The 14,616-nt window shown below is 59.0% G+C and overlaps 1 protein-coding gene across 1 annotated transcript; it reads left to right on the top strand.

The window, feature by feature from the left end:
• Positions 1-529: 529 nt before the first annotated feature.
• GADD45B (growth arrest and DNA damage inducible beta) lies at positions 530-2,720 on the top strand. Its single transcript, XM_074978254.1, has 4 exons — positions 530-771; positions 894-995; positions 1,466-1,682; positions 1,947-2,720. Exons 1-4 carry the CDS (start codon positions 728-730, stop codon positions 2,058-2,060), a joined length of 477 nt encoding a protein of 158 aa, XP_074834355.1. The 5' UTR covers positions 530-727; the 3' UTR covers positions 2,061-2,720.
• Positions 2,721-14,616: the final 11,896 nt, after the last annotated feature.

The following is a 14,616-nucleotide window of genomic DNA, read 5'->3' as shown; positions in this document are numbered from 1 at the left end:
TAGAAAACGTTTCCCTTTTGCTTCCCCCCTCTTTGCAACATGCACCCCCCCACGGGTGGGGTCTGCCCCTGAGCAGCTGGCCGGGGAGGGGGTTTCCATTGGTTTGCATTTCACTGCACACCCTCGGGACAGTCAGGGCCTCTAAAAATAGCCTCTCCAAATTCTCCAGCCGGGATCTCTTGCGCCGCTTTCCCCTGGACAGACCCGCTCTGCAAACCTGCCCTCGGCTGCCAGGGCAGCGGTGTGGAAATCCCAGTCCCCTGCCCAACAGAGGAACAACAACTGCTGGGAAATTTCAATCGAAACTCTCCCGTTGTTTTGCTGCCTGCCAAAGCGGGGGTGGGGGGAAGGCCCCCGCCCCACGTGGGGCGCACGGGGCGCCAGTCACCCGCGGGGGGAGCCAATCAGCGGCCGCCGTGGGGTTTTCCCCTTTGTGGCCCGGGAACCAATAGGAAAGCGGCTTGGCCACGCCCCGTGGGCCAGGCTATAAGAGGCGCCCGCCGGCCCGGCCGCCTGGGTTCGGCTCGGGGTGTTCGGAGCGCGCGGGTGGCGGATTCGGAGCGGCGCCGGATTCGGAGCGGCGCCGGATTCGGAGCGGAGTTCCCGGCTGCGCGTGGAGGAGCGACTCCGGTGGATTTACTGCCCCGGCGCTGGGCTCTGAGCCTCGCGGCTCGGCTGCTGCGGCTCCCTCCGGCTGCTCCCGGCCGCTGTGGATTACAATTGCAATATGACCCTGGAAGAGCTGGTGGCCTGCGACAACACTGCCCAAAAGTAAGTGTCTCCCGCCGGGCGCTGCGGCCGGAGCTGGGCCCCTGGCGAGCCAGGGGGACCCCCCCTTCCGCAGCGGGGCTGGACTCTAATGCCGCCTGTCCCTCTTGTGCCCCTTCCCGAAGGATGCAGGCGGTGAGCGAAGCGGTGGAACAGCTGCTGGTGGCTGCCCAGAGACAGGACTGCCTGACGGTCGGCGTGTACGAGTCGGCCAAGCTGATGAATGTGTGAGTATCTCAGCGGCTTGGGGAGCAGGCTGGGCCCTGGGTGCTTTGGTCTGTGGGAGGTGGGGCTGTAGGCAGCTGGTGAGGGGGCTGGAGGATGGGGGTGGGGTCTGAGTTCCCTTGAATTTCCCATGGGGGGTGGAATAAATTTTGTTTGGTGTTTTGTTGTGTGCAGTGATAGGCCCTGGGTGCTCTGATAATCAGCTGGGGGGCAAGTATCTGGCTTCCTGGGGCTGCTGGGGCTTTAAGGCAGCTGGGGAAACTCCCCCTGGGGTGCATCTGGCTGTGAAGGGTTCGTGGAAAAAACGTAACTAGAGTCCCAGCTCTGGCATTGGCTGTGGAGTAGCTGGTGGGTGTAGGGAGGAGGCTGGAAGGCTCCTTAGATGGAGAATCAGTTGGGGTGGGGGTGGGGTTCTGAACTGAGCTCCCTTGCCCCCCCAATTCTGATGCCTGTGGCTGTCGTCCTCCTGCAGTGATCCGGACAGTGTGGTGCTGTGCCTCCTGGCCATCGATGAGGAGGATGAGGACGACATCGCCTTGCAGATCCACTTCACCCTCATCCAGGCCTTCTGCTGTGACAATGACATCAACATCCTGCGGGTGTCTGGCATGCAGCGGCTCGCCACGGTCCTGGGTGTGACCACGGAGGACAACAGCGAGCCCCGGGACCTGCACTGTATCCTGGTGACGGTGAGTCCCTGTTGCTAAGCAGTGAGAGTGTGGTTCACCCACCAGCCAATCGTGGCTCAGCCTTGCTGGCCTTGGCCTTGTGATGCAGGGCTGTGACTGGCAGCGGCGTGCCCTGGGGCTGAGCCAGGGCGTTCCAGGGATGTGTGCCTTACCTAATGACTTGTGGTGTGGGTCATGGCCGAAGCATGCCAGCCTTCCTAGCAATGGGCCGGCCTGGCCCATGTGATGCAGTTTTGCTAATGGGTGTCTCTTTCCTCTTTCCAGAATCCCCATACTGATTCCTGGAAAAGCCAAGGCTTGGCAGCAGTAGCCAGCTACTGTGAGGAGAGTCGCTGTAACAACCAGTGGGTCCCCTATGTCCCGCTGCTGGAGCGTTGAGTCGGCTGCTTCCTTTGGGCCTGAATGCGTCTTTTTAAAAAAACAACCTTTCAAAAACCAAAAAACCACCCCATCCAAACAAAAGCCAGGGAGCGACGGGGAGGAGAGCCCTAGGCTGGCAGCGATGGTGTGCATGGATGGGGAGGTGCGGCAGGGGCCTGGCAGAACTGAGCCTTCGTGACGGGGCTGTGACGAGCAGAGAGAGGCAGTGATCTTAAAGGAACAGCTCGCCGGAGCAGGCTGGCAGGAGACATGCTTGGGAGACTGACTGGCTCTTAGGAGTGTGAGGAGTGTTCAAATCCTGTATGCAAGGTGGTTTTTCTGACTGCAGAAGCCACAGATCCATGGCAAGAGACTGGTTTTCCCTTGGTTTCCTTTCTCTGCATTGGCTTGCAGAACGGGCGGGGGCTGGGGGATGTCTTGCCAAGGACTAATGTGGCAGGGTGGGACGAGACTGGATTTTATTTGCATCTGCTTTGTGGTGTGGACAGAAGATGCAAGGACTGATAAGGACAGTTGCAAACCAACTTTTAGCTTTTGGTGACTAGAACATTGTCTACTGTTATAAGCACAAGATTTTTTTTCTCTGTACTTGAGCCACAAAGTCTGAGTTAATCTATTCTTGTATGATGAACTTGCAATAAATTTCTGAAACTTAAATATCACTTCCTCTTGCATCTTTCCCCCCTTCCAACTGCACCACTTCCAGCTCTTACTCATTGCATCAGAGCAGAGTGTCCTGTACTGTGTGATTAGATCAGGATGTAGCTGTGTTCTTAAACCTGCTTCCAGGAGCCAGCTCTAGTCTCGCTTTTTTTGCAGAATACTGTGTGGCTTTCTGGCTCCCTGGCGCCACCACTTCTGTAAACTAACAGAGCCTTAAACACGCAGCAATTAAGGGCAGGCCTGTTGCAAAATGCCATGTGAGATCCTGCTGGGTGCAGCCTCCTGCCTAGTCTGCAGCCAAACAGGATTTCATCTAGTTTCGGGGTGTGGAGGACAACATGAGCCAAGTTTGGAGAGTGGGGACTGAGTAGGCAAGTGCTAATTAGTCTGAAGTTGACTCAAAGCTGTTTCCTCTTCCTTCCCCCACCACGAATTTGGGAATCTGAGGTCATCTGCTTTGACTGTAGATCTCCTGGGAGGCCCAGAAGTTGCTTTTGCCTGTACCCCACACTGCCAGCTTTACCTCCAAACACCCCTTGCTGGCTCTGGTGGTCCTGGGCCTGCCTTCTGGGTTACCCGCACAGTGGCTGCTTAGCTGTTAGTGAGGTGCTTGATTCCCTGGGTGCTGAGGGCACCTTAGAGGACAATGGGTACCTGCTGAACAAACCCTTAACTTGCAGCAGCCCCTTACCCCTGGCCTCTAAAGGATCCCTTGTAGAGACTAAGCAGCCTGCTGAACACTAGGGGAGAAGCCCCAACAGCTGGGGCCCCCCTTGCTGCTGCTGTGGGGGTGGGGGGTGACTGATTCTCAAGTGAATAACCCTGCAGAGCAGCCTGGTCTCAGCTTTGAGTTGCTGAGGAGCCAGCCCATGGCCTGTGCTAACCCAGCTCAGCCACCTGGGTACTGGCTGAAAGGTCCAAACCCCCTCTAGGTCCTTGTGGAGCAGGGTTAGTGTGTGGGAGAGCTGTGTTGGTCTTCCCCAAGACTTATTCTTTATTTCCCCTGCCCTCCAATCCACCCCCTAGGCATGAGGCTTCCCCTGGCTGGGGCATTACTAGCTCAGCATCCCATGCAGATGGGAGGGGAAAACACATGGGCAGGAAAGCCCCTCCTCCCTCCTGGCCCACTCAGCAGGGCTGTAGAGCTGGGTGAGGGCACCAGCTACCCTCTGCTGAACTGGTCCCTGGGTGTGCACGTAGCAGAAACAAGGAGCAAAATAGCCATACAGGTTTGTAATGGGGCATAAGGCCCAACTCTGGGCTATTGGCTGTGTTGAGCAGCTCACAAAATACCCTTTAAATACTGCAGGCTCAGCTAACCAAAGATCTAGCCTCAGCTGGGTCAGGTTGAGAGAGGCCCCCTCCGTGCTCAGGCTGTACAGCTTTCGATCTGTCCATGTCCAAGCTGCTAGCCTTGACCCCTTTCATAGACGGCGCAAGGAAAGTGAGGCAGGGGGCTTTCCACCCTCCCTGCGAGAGACCAAGTGGAACTGGTCTCCTGAGCCTCATGCTGACTCACTGGTTAAAGGTCAGGAGGAGATTCAGGAGTGAGTGTCTCAGATTTGGGGATGACTTTGATTGAGGGTCAGTGCTGGGTGCTGGCTGCCCTGTGGCATTCGCCTTCCTCCACTGCTGCAGCCGTGCTCCTGAGCTGCAGGTCTGCAGGGGCTGGCAAGCATGTGCGGGTAATAGACCTGAAAGCATTGCTAAGCAGGCTGGGGTATTTCCATGGGGGGGGGTGGTCCCTGGTGTAGGTCCATGCTCCAGAGCTCTGCCTGGTCCGTGAGCAGAGTCCCCTGCTGCTATGAGCTGCTTTCAATTCTCAGTCAGTGGGACCAGCCTTGAGGAAACAAAATTGAAGCCGAGTAGGTGGTTTCCTGTGGCCAGGGTTCCCCATGACAGCCCTGGAGGAGGGAGTCAGGTTCAGCAGCTGGCACAGCTGGGGACAGATCAGCTTGCTGATGGGAAAGCCTATTGCATCTGCAGGGAACCAAGCACTGGGGGAGACCCAAGGCAAGAGGAGGGCTTCTAGGAAGCTGAAACAAGATGTGGTCAGGGCTCTTCCTTCCACAGTGCTCAGCTCCCTTGCCCCAGACCTGCTGGATGTCCAACCACATCCTCCCAGCTTTAAGCCTGGGCATGTCCCTGTGTAGGACCTGCAATAAACACAGGTAAAACTGACCAATCTCCCTGGCCTGCAAGAAGGTAAGTCACATGGAGGGGGGAGCTTTGCAAACCTGGCAGACGTAGAAAATTGCATATGTGATGGCACATGCTGTGTGCAGGGGCTGGGGGGGTCATTGCTCACATACCTGCATCCCTTTGCTCAGCGTGCAACCTGTGGGTGAGACCATCACGCATGAGCATGTTGACATGTGCCAGCTCATGCATGCATGTGCTGTGTGCTTGTCACATGTAATTGGACGAGTCTTCACTGCTCCTGTTCAAGGTCTCCAGCTCCATCCTTCTGCAGGGGCTGGGGGCTGAGAGGGTCGGGAATGGGCTGGTAAGAGTCTGGCCACCACTGAGCAGGGGCCAGCTGAGAGCAGTTTCTACCCCTTGCACCCTGCGCTACCTGGCCGCAGGCTCTGCTCTCCAGCCCCACTTGCCGGGAGCCTGGCAGGAGGACGCCGAGGATGGGTGATGGGACAGACCATTGTCACTCACCCCCTGCCTCTGCAGAGACATGCCCATGACTCTGGCGGGGCAGGCCCCAGCTCGTGGGTGTGAGGAAGGAGGGGGCATTGCAGAGGGCACTGCCATGCAAGAAACTGGTCTTTGAGCACAAACTTCTCCCCTTCCCTGGGCTGCATGGGCAAGGGATGGCTCCATTGCCTTGCTGGGGCTGGCTGTTCCCAGCCTCCTTGGAGACCCGCTGGCTTCTTGGCAGCCCTGGGTCCCCACCCTGCCCTACAAGCTCTGCTGGGGGGGCATCTCACAGCCACAGACGCTCATCAGAAATCCCCTGCACCGCCTTCAGATGGAGGGAGACAGAACCCGGTGTCTCCATGATGAAGTCAGCACAATCACTAACCACACAGCACGGAGGCGGCAGGGTGCTGAGCGAGGCCTGCAGCCTGGGGTGGGGGTGGGGGTGCCGAAGAAGGGGACAGACATGCAGGATCTAACTAATTGTCAGGGATTAAGCCAGGGAGGGACAGAGGGCAGGGGGATTCGGTGCCCCCTCCGGAGACATCCTCCCAGCAATGTTCTCTAACTTTTTCCATCCATGGGTGGAATAAATTTTGTTGTGTGGGCGGGAAGTGCACCACCCACAGACACACAGGCTGCTGGCTGTGGGCGCTCTGCTAATCAGCCAGGCAGCACCTGAACCTCTCCTGGGCAGCTGCCTGAGTGTTCAGCTTACAGGGAACACGGCCCCTCAGCCTTGTACCCTCCCTGGGCCCTGCCCCCAAACCCGTGGCAGCCAACAGGCGTCTATCTTCCTACGCCCATTGGATCTCCTCCCATGTCTTCCTGGAGCCAGGGCAGCCAGCTGTCTGCCTGCTTCCAGCCTAAGGGTGGCACAGGGGTGAGGGGGGTGTGGGGCACAGCCTTGCCCAGCTGTATTACAGTGGGGGCGGGGCTGGGCCCTAGTGGCACAACACCCCTCTTTGCCCTATAGCTGGGGGAAGGGCTACCACAGAGCCCTGAGCCCCACCAGCATGGAGCCATCTGACCTGCCACTCCCTGCGCTACACCCATTCTGGGCCTAAAGCGAGGGGTCGGGGTGGAGTGGGGTGGGGACCATTACCTCGGGGTCAGAGGAGGAGGGCTGGGAGGCAGTGCCCCCAGCTTCCATGCTGGGCTCTGCCACTGATTCTCTGCATGACCTTGGGGAAGTTCCACCCTGGCTCCATGCCTCAGTTTCCCCACCTCCACTGTGGCAGTAGAGCCCACCACTGCCAGCAAGACTTGGCTGAACATCCCTGCCCTTGGGTCCCGGGAAGCGGGTGAGATGCTGGAGTCTGTCTGCAGGATCAATTGGATGCAGATGGCAGGCTTTCTCCAAGGTCCCCGTCTGAGCTGGCAGGGCCACCTCCAGGACTGCCTCCCCTAGGGCAGGGTGAACCTCACCATCTCACCCACACGCAGGGAAGGCACGCTGCCTACATAGTGCGCTGAGCGCCTTGGGGTTTGGCAAGGGACAGCGCAGTCACCGTCTCGGTTGGGGTGTGAACAAGCCCCCCTCTGCTCCCCCAGCACAGCCAGTCACAGCCCTGTAAAACGCCGGCGTAAATAGGCTCCCAGGGCTCTTAGCTGCTCCCCTCGTGGAGGTGGCATATGGAAAGAGCTGGGAGAGACCAAAACTTCTGCAGGGAGACACCAGCACCTCTCCCAGTGCAACTAGTTAATGATTCAGGCTTGCCATTCTCCTTGGAGCAAACGCCTGGGCCTCGCAAGTGTGTCAGTGTTCAGGAAGGAGGAAGAACTGGGGATTCCCCTAGGAGAACATGCAGGCAGTGGAGGACATGCAGAGTAGAGCAGCATGCTGCGTCTGATCTGGCAGCAGCTCCTGCACAGGCGGAAACGGCCATGCAAATGGAATCAGGTGGCCACGCAAACCGACAAGGAAGTAACGCGTCTGACTCCAGCTCAGTGCTCACCTGGGAGGCCCTGCCAGCTCAGCTGGCAACCTTGGAGAAAGCCTGCCATCTGCCTCGGATTGATCCTGCAGCCAGGCTCCAGCATCTCACCTGCTTCCCGGGTCCCAAGGGCATAGGGACAAGTTCTGGTGGCAGTGGTGGGATCTAGAGCACCCCGGGGCTGGAGCATCCAGCAGTATATGACTGGGATGCAGGAGGAAGAAGGGGAGCTAGTGAGATCCAGGTGTGCTGAAGGGCAGTGAGGTGCAGTTCCCCGAGGCGGCGTGGACCAGGACCAGGGTGACCCACAAAGACTCTGGCCCACTCAAGGGCAGCTCGTCCCCACTCTGTGCCTCCTCTGTGAAGCTGTGGTGTCTGGAAGGTGAATAAGGCAGCCAAGCCATGCCAGAGAAGCAGCTTAGCCAGACAGCTGATGCACCCCTGACAGCAGCCAGAACGCAGGGGTTGCAAATACGCTGAGGTTTGTGGCCCTGGGTGGAGCCTGCACCCCTCAGCGTCAGGGCATGGAGGGCTGGACAAACTCATGTGGAAATCTCCCCAGCGGGCACTGTTTTGGGTTTAAGGCAGTGCACTGCCTTAGCTGGGGTTTTTGTGGGCTTTCCCAGGGGCCTTCAGGCTGCAGGCCAGACAAGGCAGAGTTTGAGGCCATTGAAGGGCAGCAAATGCCAAACCCACCTTCATGCTGTAGGGCATGAACCAACTTCCAACCCATGCAGGTCAGGAAGCAACATTCCCTGTGGTCAGATTATCCCATTTCTGCCTCCCGCAGGGATCCTGGCATGTTCTCTGGGCACTGACTGCTGCCAGACAGCTAGATGGAGCCAGTCTGGCCATTCCTGCAAGCAATGGTGACCAGGCCAGCACCAGGTAAAGCCCTGTCCCAAAGATCGTGGAGGTCAGGCCAGCATTAGCCCTAGTCCTGATGCCAGTTGTGGGCCCCACCCTGGGCTGAGCTGGGCGCAGGAATGTACAGGGGCAGGCTGCTCCCACTAATCAGATAGAATAAAGGTGTGGCAGAGGAAGCCACTTTCATTTAACCCCCTTCTGGAGCCCTGAGTTAGAGCCTCAGTCTTTTCATTCAGACCCTAGATCCTTGCTCACATGTGTAACAAGGTATGTTGGGTCTCAGCCTAGCTCCCCTGGCTGAATCTTGCCCATAGTGCCTCACCAGCCAGCTCAGTCTAGGACTATCCCAGGAGCAGGGAGGACACTACAGGTCAGGAGTGAGGTGCAGGTGAGAACCCAGGCCTGGACCAGGGTTTGCTCTAAATTTTTCCATCCATATGCAGAATAAATTTTGTTATGTGCACTGAGTGCAGATGTACACCAGCAGTAGAAAAACAGGCTGCCGTCTGCAGCTGTTCTTCTAATGAGCTGGGTGGCACCCACGCACTCAGCTTACAGGGGATGCTGGCCTGGACAATCCCAGGTGAGTAGGTCAGGACAAAGAGAGGTGCAGTGGGGAGCCCAGCCTGAGGACTAGGCCAGCAGCTCACAAGGCAGAAGCCCGGTGGCCACACAGCCAGCACATCCCGAGGGCAGTTGTGAAGTCTGCTCACCCACGCACCTAGCCTGGGAAGGGTTGTCTTCTACGCCAGGGTGTCCTTGCCCCCCAGGGCCTGAGCTCCTTTGGAGCCAGGGTCAGAGCAGCCAGCTCGTCACATGCCGTCTCAAAGGGAGCTGAGGGGCTAGTGAGAGCAGCCCCTTGTGTGCAAAGCGTGCAGGCGGTCATTTCACGTAATGGTCCCATTGGCATGGTCACTATCACTTTGCACGACCCACGGTCCTTTGCACGTGGCACCATGAATCGCAAAGCAACTGACAAAGGTGCCTGAACTTCCAAATGGGGAACCCAAGGTAGGATTAGTCCAGCATCAGAGTCAGGAGTAAAACCAGGATGCAAACCCTCCTGCTCGAGATAACACCAGCCTCCCTGCAAGGAACCCAGGAGTGCTAGCCCTGCTCCACCTGGGAGACCCAGAAATAGAACCTGGGACTTAGGAATTCTAGTCCCCCATCCTGGTCCCCCTTATTCTTCTACCATAATCCAGATACCCAGAGGCTCCCGGTCCCCCTGTATTGGTTATTAGACCAGATGTTCTAACTGCCAAGCGCTGCTGGTCCACCTGCAGGAAACACCCAGCTGAAAACCCAGCTGCGGCTCTGAGCCGGCACTAACGTGTAACATGGAGGCTGCACAACACTTCCTACTTGTTGGTTTCACTCTTGCACGCGCAGCTTCCCTGCTCACGCCACCCCCCCCCCACTCACACACTCACACGTTCCCAGCTCCCCGGCCTTGCTCAGGGCTGCTTTGACGCAGCTTTTCCAGCGTCACCGCTTCAGATGACGACTCTTGTGAGCAAACACCATGAAAGCACCAGTGTGCGGGACGAGGGGGGGTTGCGGGGGGGGGGGGGTGTCCACCAGGCACTGACAAGGCACGTTCGTTAATGACAGCCCACCCGCACCTCGTGCCTCCCAGCCGCAGAGCTCCAAGCACTTCTCTACTATTGACCCGATGCAGCTCCAGAACTAGAATTATTTTGTCAGACGGGGAAACTGAGGCACAGAGCAGTGACTGGGCTGGCACAAGGTCATGCAGAGAAGCGCTAACTCCCAATCGCCCCCTCTAAGCACCCCAGAAGTGGCTGCATTTCAGTGCTGTTGCTGGGGTCATTTATGCTGCGAAGCACTTTGGGCTCGCAGCAGCTGCAGTCAGGATTGCCCTGGAATCCAGCTTTCTGTGTCCCTCCACCCAGCACTGTCCCCCACATCTCTCTGCAGCCCGCCCCAGCTTACCACCCCCCCCCACTGCCTCTGTCACTGCCACACCAACCCCTGGTGACCTGGGGCCTCTGGGCCTGTAGAACATTGTGTGCCAAAGGCCACCCTGCTCTAAAGGCAGGGACTGCAGGGCTGATAAGGACACCCGCCCTGCAAACTGCTGAAATCAGCTTTCACCAGCGCAGAGCGAGCAGCCTGCAGAGAGAGCTGCTGTTGGGTCTCTCAGAACAGAGGGGAACAAGCTCTGGTTTCCCCAGGCCCCTGCTTTTGGAGAGCAGGGTGCGGGGGGGAAGAAGCGGATGGTCATGTGATGTATGTTGCTTTTCACCCGCGGCGAGGGGTTGGTTGCAAAGTTGCCCCTAAACTGAGCACTTGGAGAGATTCACGTGCTGCCCAGCTGATTAACAGAGTACCCACAGCGAGCTGCTGTATTTCTGGCAGCGGTGCACATCCGCACACGCCTGGGTGCAGTAAAATTTATTCCACCCACGGGTGGCAACGCTGAGAGGGAACATTGATTGGGAGCCTCCTCTGAGACCAGAAGTAGTGCAGCGTTTCCTGGGCCAATGTCACCTCCAGTGACATCACACAGGCACGCGATAGCCTGCCGTGAACTCTCGCTGTTTACAAAGCTCCTTGTCTCCCGGCCTGTTGGGCTGGTATTAATTATTAGTTACGTGCCGGTAAGGTGTGGGCTCCTGCTCGCCACATTCCTCCCCTGGGTGGTTTGTTGTTCAGGGCCCAAGCAGTCTTTGCCAGGTTCAAGCCACCAGGAAGGGGCCTGGTGGCGGGAGGCAGGTGTGTCTGGGGCTGGAACTGGCTGCCAGAGAAAAAAGAATCAATGCGAATCACAACCTGTGATGGAGTGGGGGGGGGGTGCATGTGTGAGACTCAGGCTGGATGTGTGAGACAGGCAGAGCAGCTCCCAGCAGCTAAGGATGACCCTGGGGCTATAACCTAGGCTGGCAGGTAACACTTCTGCCCTGAACAAAGAGGACGGAGGAGCCAAAGGGGGTTTTTTGAAGCGGAGGCTTCAGTTAGATGCTGGGGGTGGGGAGGGAGCTGGAAGGCAGCCAGCTGGGCGAGGGGGGCAGCTACACCCCAGAGGGGCACCCTCGGGCTCCTCTCCCCAGGATGGGTTGGAATGACTGTCTCTGACTGCTGCACTGACACTTCTGTGAGAACTTGGGCCTCTGTCGCCTAATAAACTCCCTGTTCTACCTGCTGAGTGAGAATCATTCCTGCCCGCAGATGGGGTGCAGTGCATGGGGACCCCGAACCCCATCACACCCCCCCGGCAGCACAGACCAATGGAGAATCCCCCCGCCATGAGCAGGAGCAGCTGGCAGGGTGCTGAGCCCCTTGGGTCCCCGGTGCGAGGATGCCCAGTTTTGCGCACACACGGTTGTTCATGCACGTCGGGGGGGCACATCTTGGGCCACTCAGGCTGGGAGTTTCCACCGCTCCACAGCTCCCACTCCAAGCAGCAGGAGTGGAGCAGCTGTTGGTGCCCTGTCCTGATTTCACCTGCTGGCTCCCTCCCCTGCTGTTGTGTCCCAGTGTCACCCCCGGGCTGGGCGCACCACGCTCACTCACATGGCCGTGCACGTGTCTGCTGCAGCCTGCACCTCTCCGGCCACATGCACCATCCAGCCGTGGGCAGGGAGTCACCCTGGGCATGGCACGGGGGGGCCGGCTGGAGGGAAGCCCCTGCCTCGCTTGGAGGTTCAGCTGGAGGGCCCTGAAAAGCGTGGGCTGCGCCCGCCGTTCATCTAGAACCTGAGGAGGCAGCTTGGCTTGGGCCCAGCCTCACATGCATCCCCCGCACCTGCAGCTGGTGCTGAGCAGACCCTTGCATGCAGCAGGAGCACCGTACGCACGGCTTGTGGCCAGCACTGCCCGCCCCTGGGTGCTGCCTAGACCTGGCCATTGCACATCTGGGTGCTGCTGCTGCGCAGCTGATCCATGGCCACATGGTGCTGCCCGCCTCCCCCCAGGCCCTCGGCTCCAGACCAGACTGTGCCCAGCTCTCAGCTGCAGGTGCTGCAAAGCCAGCAAGGCTGACCCGTTGGCAGTGCTGCAGGGACCAGCTCTGGGGCCGCCACGCTGTGTTGTGGCTCCAGCAGCCGGATGCAGCCCTGAGTCCCCGGTGGCAGCTGCTTGTCCTGCCCTGCCAGCACTTCTCGGCCACGGCTGGGGACAGATACAACAGCAGCGGCCGAGCCTGGGACAGGAAGCTGCATCTCATCTCTGCCAAGCCTGAGTGGCCAGGGGAGGAGAGATGCCAGTCAACAGGACCTGAATGGGGCAGTCTGCCCTGCTCTAACCCCTAGACACGACAGCCCTGCAGAACTGGGACTGGGCCCAGGCGGCCTGACTCCCCAGCCAGGCTTTCCGCTAATATTTTTCCATCCAAGGGAGGAATAAATTTTGTTCTGTGCACTGAGGCAAGTGCGGATGTGCACCACCCATAGAAACACAAGCTGCTGGCTGCAGACGCTCTGCCAGTCAGCTGGGCAGCACCTGACTCTCTCTCGCATGTCCTCCAAAGCACTCAGCTTACAGGGAACACTGCCCCCAGCCTCTTGCTCACCCTGCCAGCTCAGCCTCGTGCTCTCACACGTCATTCGATTTGCACTGTTGTCACAGACACTCGGGGTCCCTGAGCTCAAGGCCCCGGCAGATTTGGCCCCTTCTCCCCACCCACCCCCCTGCCTCGCCAGCCCTGCGCTCAGCCTACGTGTGATGAAGTGGGCGTGTGAGGGTTTTATTCCCCTGGTTCAGCTACATGCGTTTCCTGATGCCCTGGAGTAACCTGAGGCAGGTGCCTCAGTTTCCCCAAGCCCAGCATCAGTGCACAGTGGTGAGGGGAATTTTGGTGTGATGACTCTCACACGTAGCCCATGGCCCTCAGTGGGCTTTGTTACTCAGGCCACCAGGTGATACCTGGGAAACAGGCTATCTGGTTGGAATTGGAAGCGGGCAGTTGACGAGTGGGGCAGTCTGGTCTGGCTGGAGATGGGGGTAGGGACCAGGGCCTGGCTTGGGGACCCCTCTGGGCCCCTCTCCCCAGGATGGTTGGTGCTGACGGCTTCTGGTTCCTGTGCTAAGTCTGTTCTGTGCTGTGTCCCCCTCGACCAATAACCCTCCTGTTCTCCCTGCTGAGTGAGAGTCACGTCCGCTTGTGGGCAGGTGCATGGCCTGGGGACCCCCGCCCCTGACGCTGTGACAAGGAGCCCGCTGGGGTTTGCCGTCCGGCTCTGTTTACATCCGTTTCAGGTGGCCAAGAACTCACCAGCCGCCCCACGCCTGGCGCGGTGGGTTGGAACTGTGGCTGGCCCTTTGCCTAGGCAAACCCAGCTGCGATTTCTCCTTTGTCTCTGCGGCAAGGGGCTGGCATCCCTGTGAGACGGGCTCTGCAAACACCCCTGGAAAACAACCGCGGCGCACTCACCGAGCGAGCAGCAGCCCCCACATCCCCACTGGAGAACAGTGGCTGGGTGCACGTAGCCAGGGGTTGGGTGGGGTGAAGGCAGGGAGCGGCTGCACTCTCTGCTAGAACAGCTGCCCAGGGGCCATGCACGGTGGCCTGTCTGCCCGTGATAAATGCTGTGCACACATACACACACACACACACGCTTGTGCACACACACATGTGCACAAACTCTCGCACTATTGTAAGCCAGAGCCCCTCCCCACCTGTACAGCCCCGGCAGAGCTGCCCCCAGAAGCCCCCACACCTCCGGCCCTCCACCTTCTGCCTCCCCACCCGTGCATGTCAGGTTGGTGCTCCCCTGTAATTAGCCACCAACATGCCCGGCTGCTGCTTGGCAGGCGGGGTGGTACCCTCGCTCAGACGTTACTCACCCCTGCTTGGCTCCAGCCCACGCTGACGACTCACAGCCCAGCACAAACAGAAAACAGCCGCAGGTACTTCCAGCTGCCCCGATGGGGAGATGGACAGGGATCGGGTTCAAGGGTCCCTTTAATTTTTGCCATCCATGCGCAGAATAAATTGTGTTCTGTGCACCGAGGCCTGTGTGGGTGTGCACCACCCACGGGGACTCACGCTGTCGGCTGGGGGCGCTCTGCCAATCAGCCGGGCAACACCTGACTCTCCTGAGTGACTGCCCTAGCGCTGCACGAACAGGAGCACGGCCCAGGGGCTAGTGCCCTAGCTGATTGCTACAGGGCGCAGGGGTGCACAGGAGCCAGCGTTCTCTGCATGCTGGCCGCTTATGCATCTGGTCAGCAGCCAGTCAAATGCTGCCCAGCTGATGAGCACAGCGCCCGTGGCCGGGTTTCTGTTTCTACGGGGGGGTGCACATTTCACAGGCCTCAGTGTACAGAACAATATTTATTCCGCATGTGGGTGGGCCGGCTTTGCGGGAACATTGAGGCAAGGAGCTGTGTCTGTTAGCCCAGCAGTGATGACCTGGTAGCCGGTGGGGGAGGGGAGAGAGAAACCAGTTCTGCTCCCGCTCCCTTTCGGGCAG

The sequence above is a fragment of the Carettochelys insculpta genome, chromosome 27 (genome assembly GCF_033958435.1).
Source record: "Carettochelys insculpta isolate YL-2023 chromosome 27, ASM3395843v1, whole genome shotgun sequence".
Classification (NCBI taxonomy): Eukaryota; Metazoa; Chordata; order Testudines; family Carettochelyidae; genus Carettochelys; species Carettochelys insculpta.
The sequence above is the reverse complement of the archived record's forward strand: the minus strand, read 5'-3'. Positions and strand labels throughout refer to the sequence as shown.

What these genes read in the sequence shown, in the direction of transcription:
- GADD45B (XM_074978254.1), top strand. Translation starts at nt 728, where the DNA reads ATGACCCTGGAAGAGCTGGTGGCCTGCGACAACACTGCCCAAAA. An exon ending in TCGGCCAAGCTGATGAATGT is followed by an intron (nt 996 to 1,465) that starts GTGAGTATCTCA and finishes GTCCTCCTGCAG; the next exon opens with TGATCCGGACAGTGTGGTGC. An exon ending in TGCACTGTATCCTGGTGACG is followed by an intron (nt 1,683 to 1,946) that starts GTGAGTCCCTGT and finishes TCCTCTTTCCAG; the next exon opens with AATCCCCATACTGATTCCTG.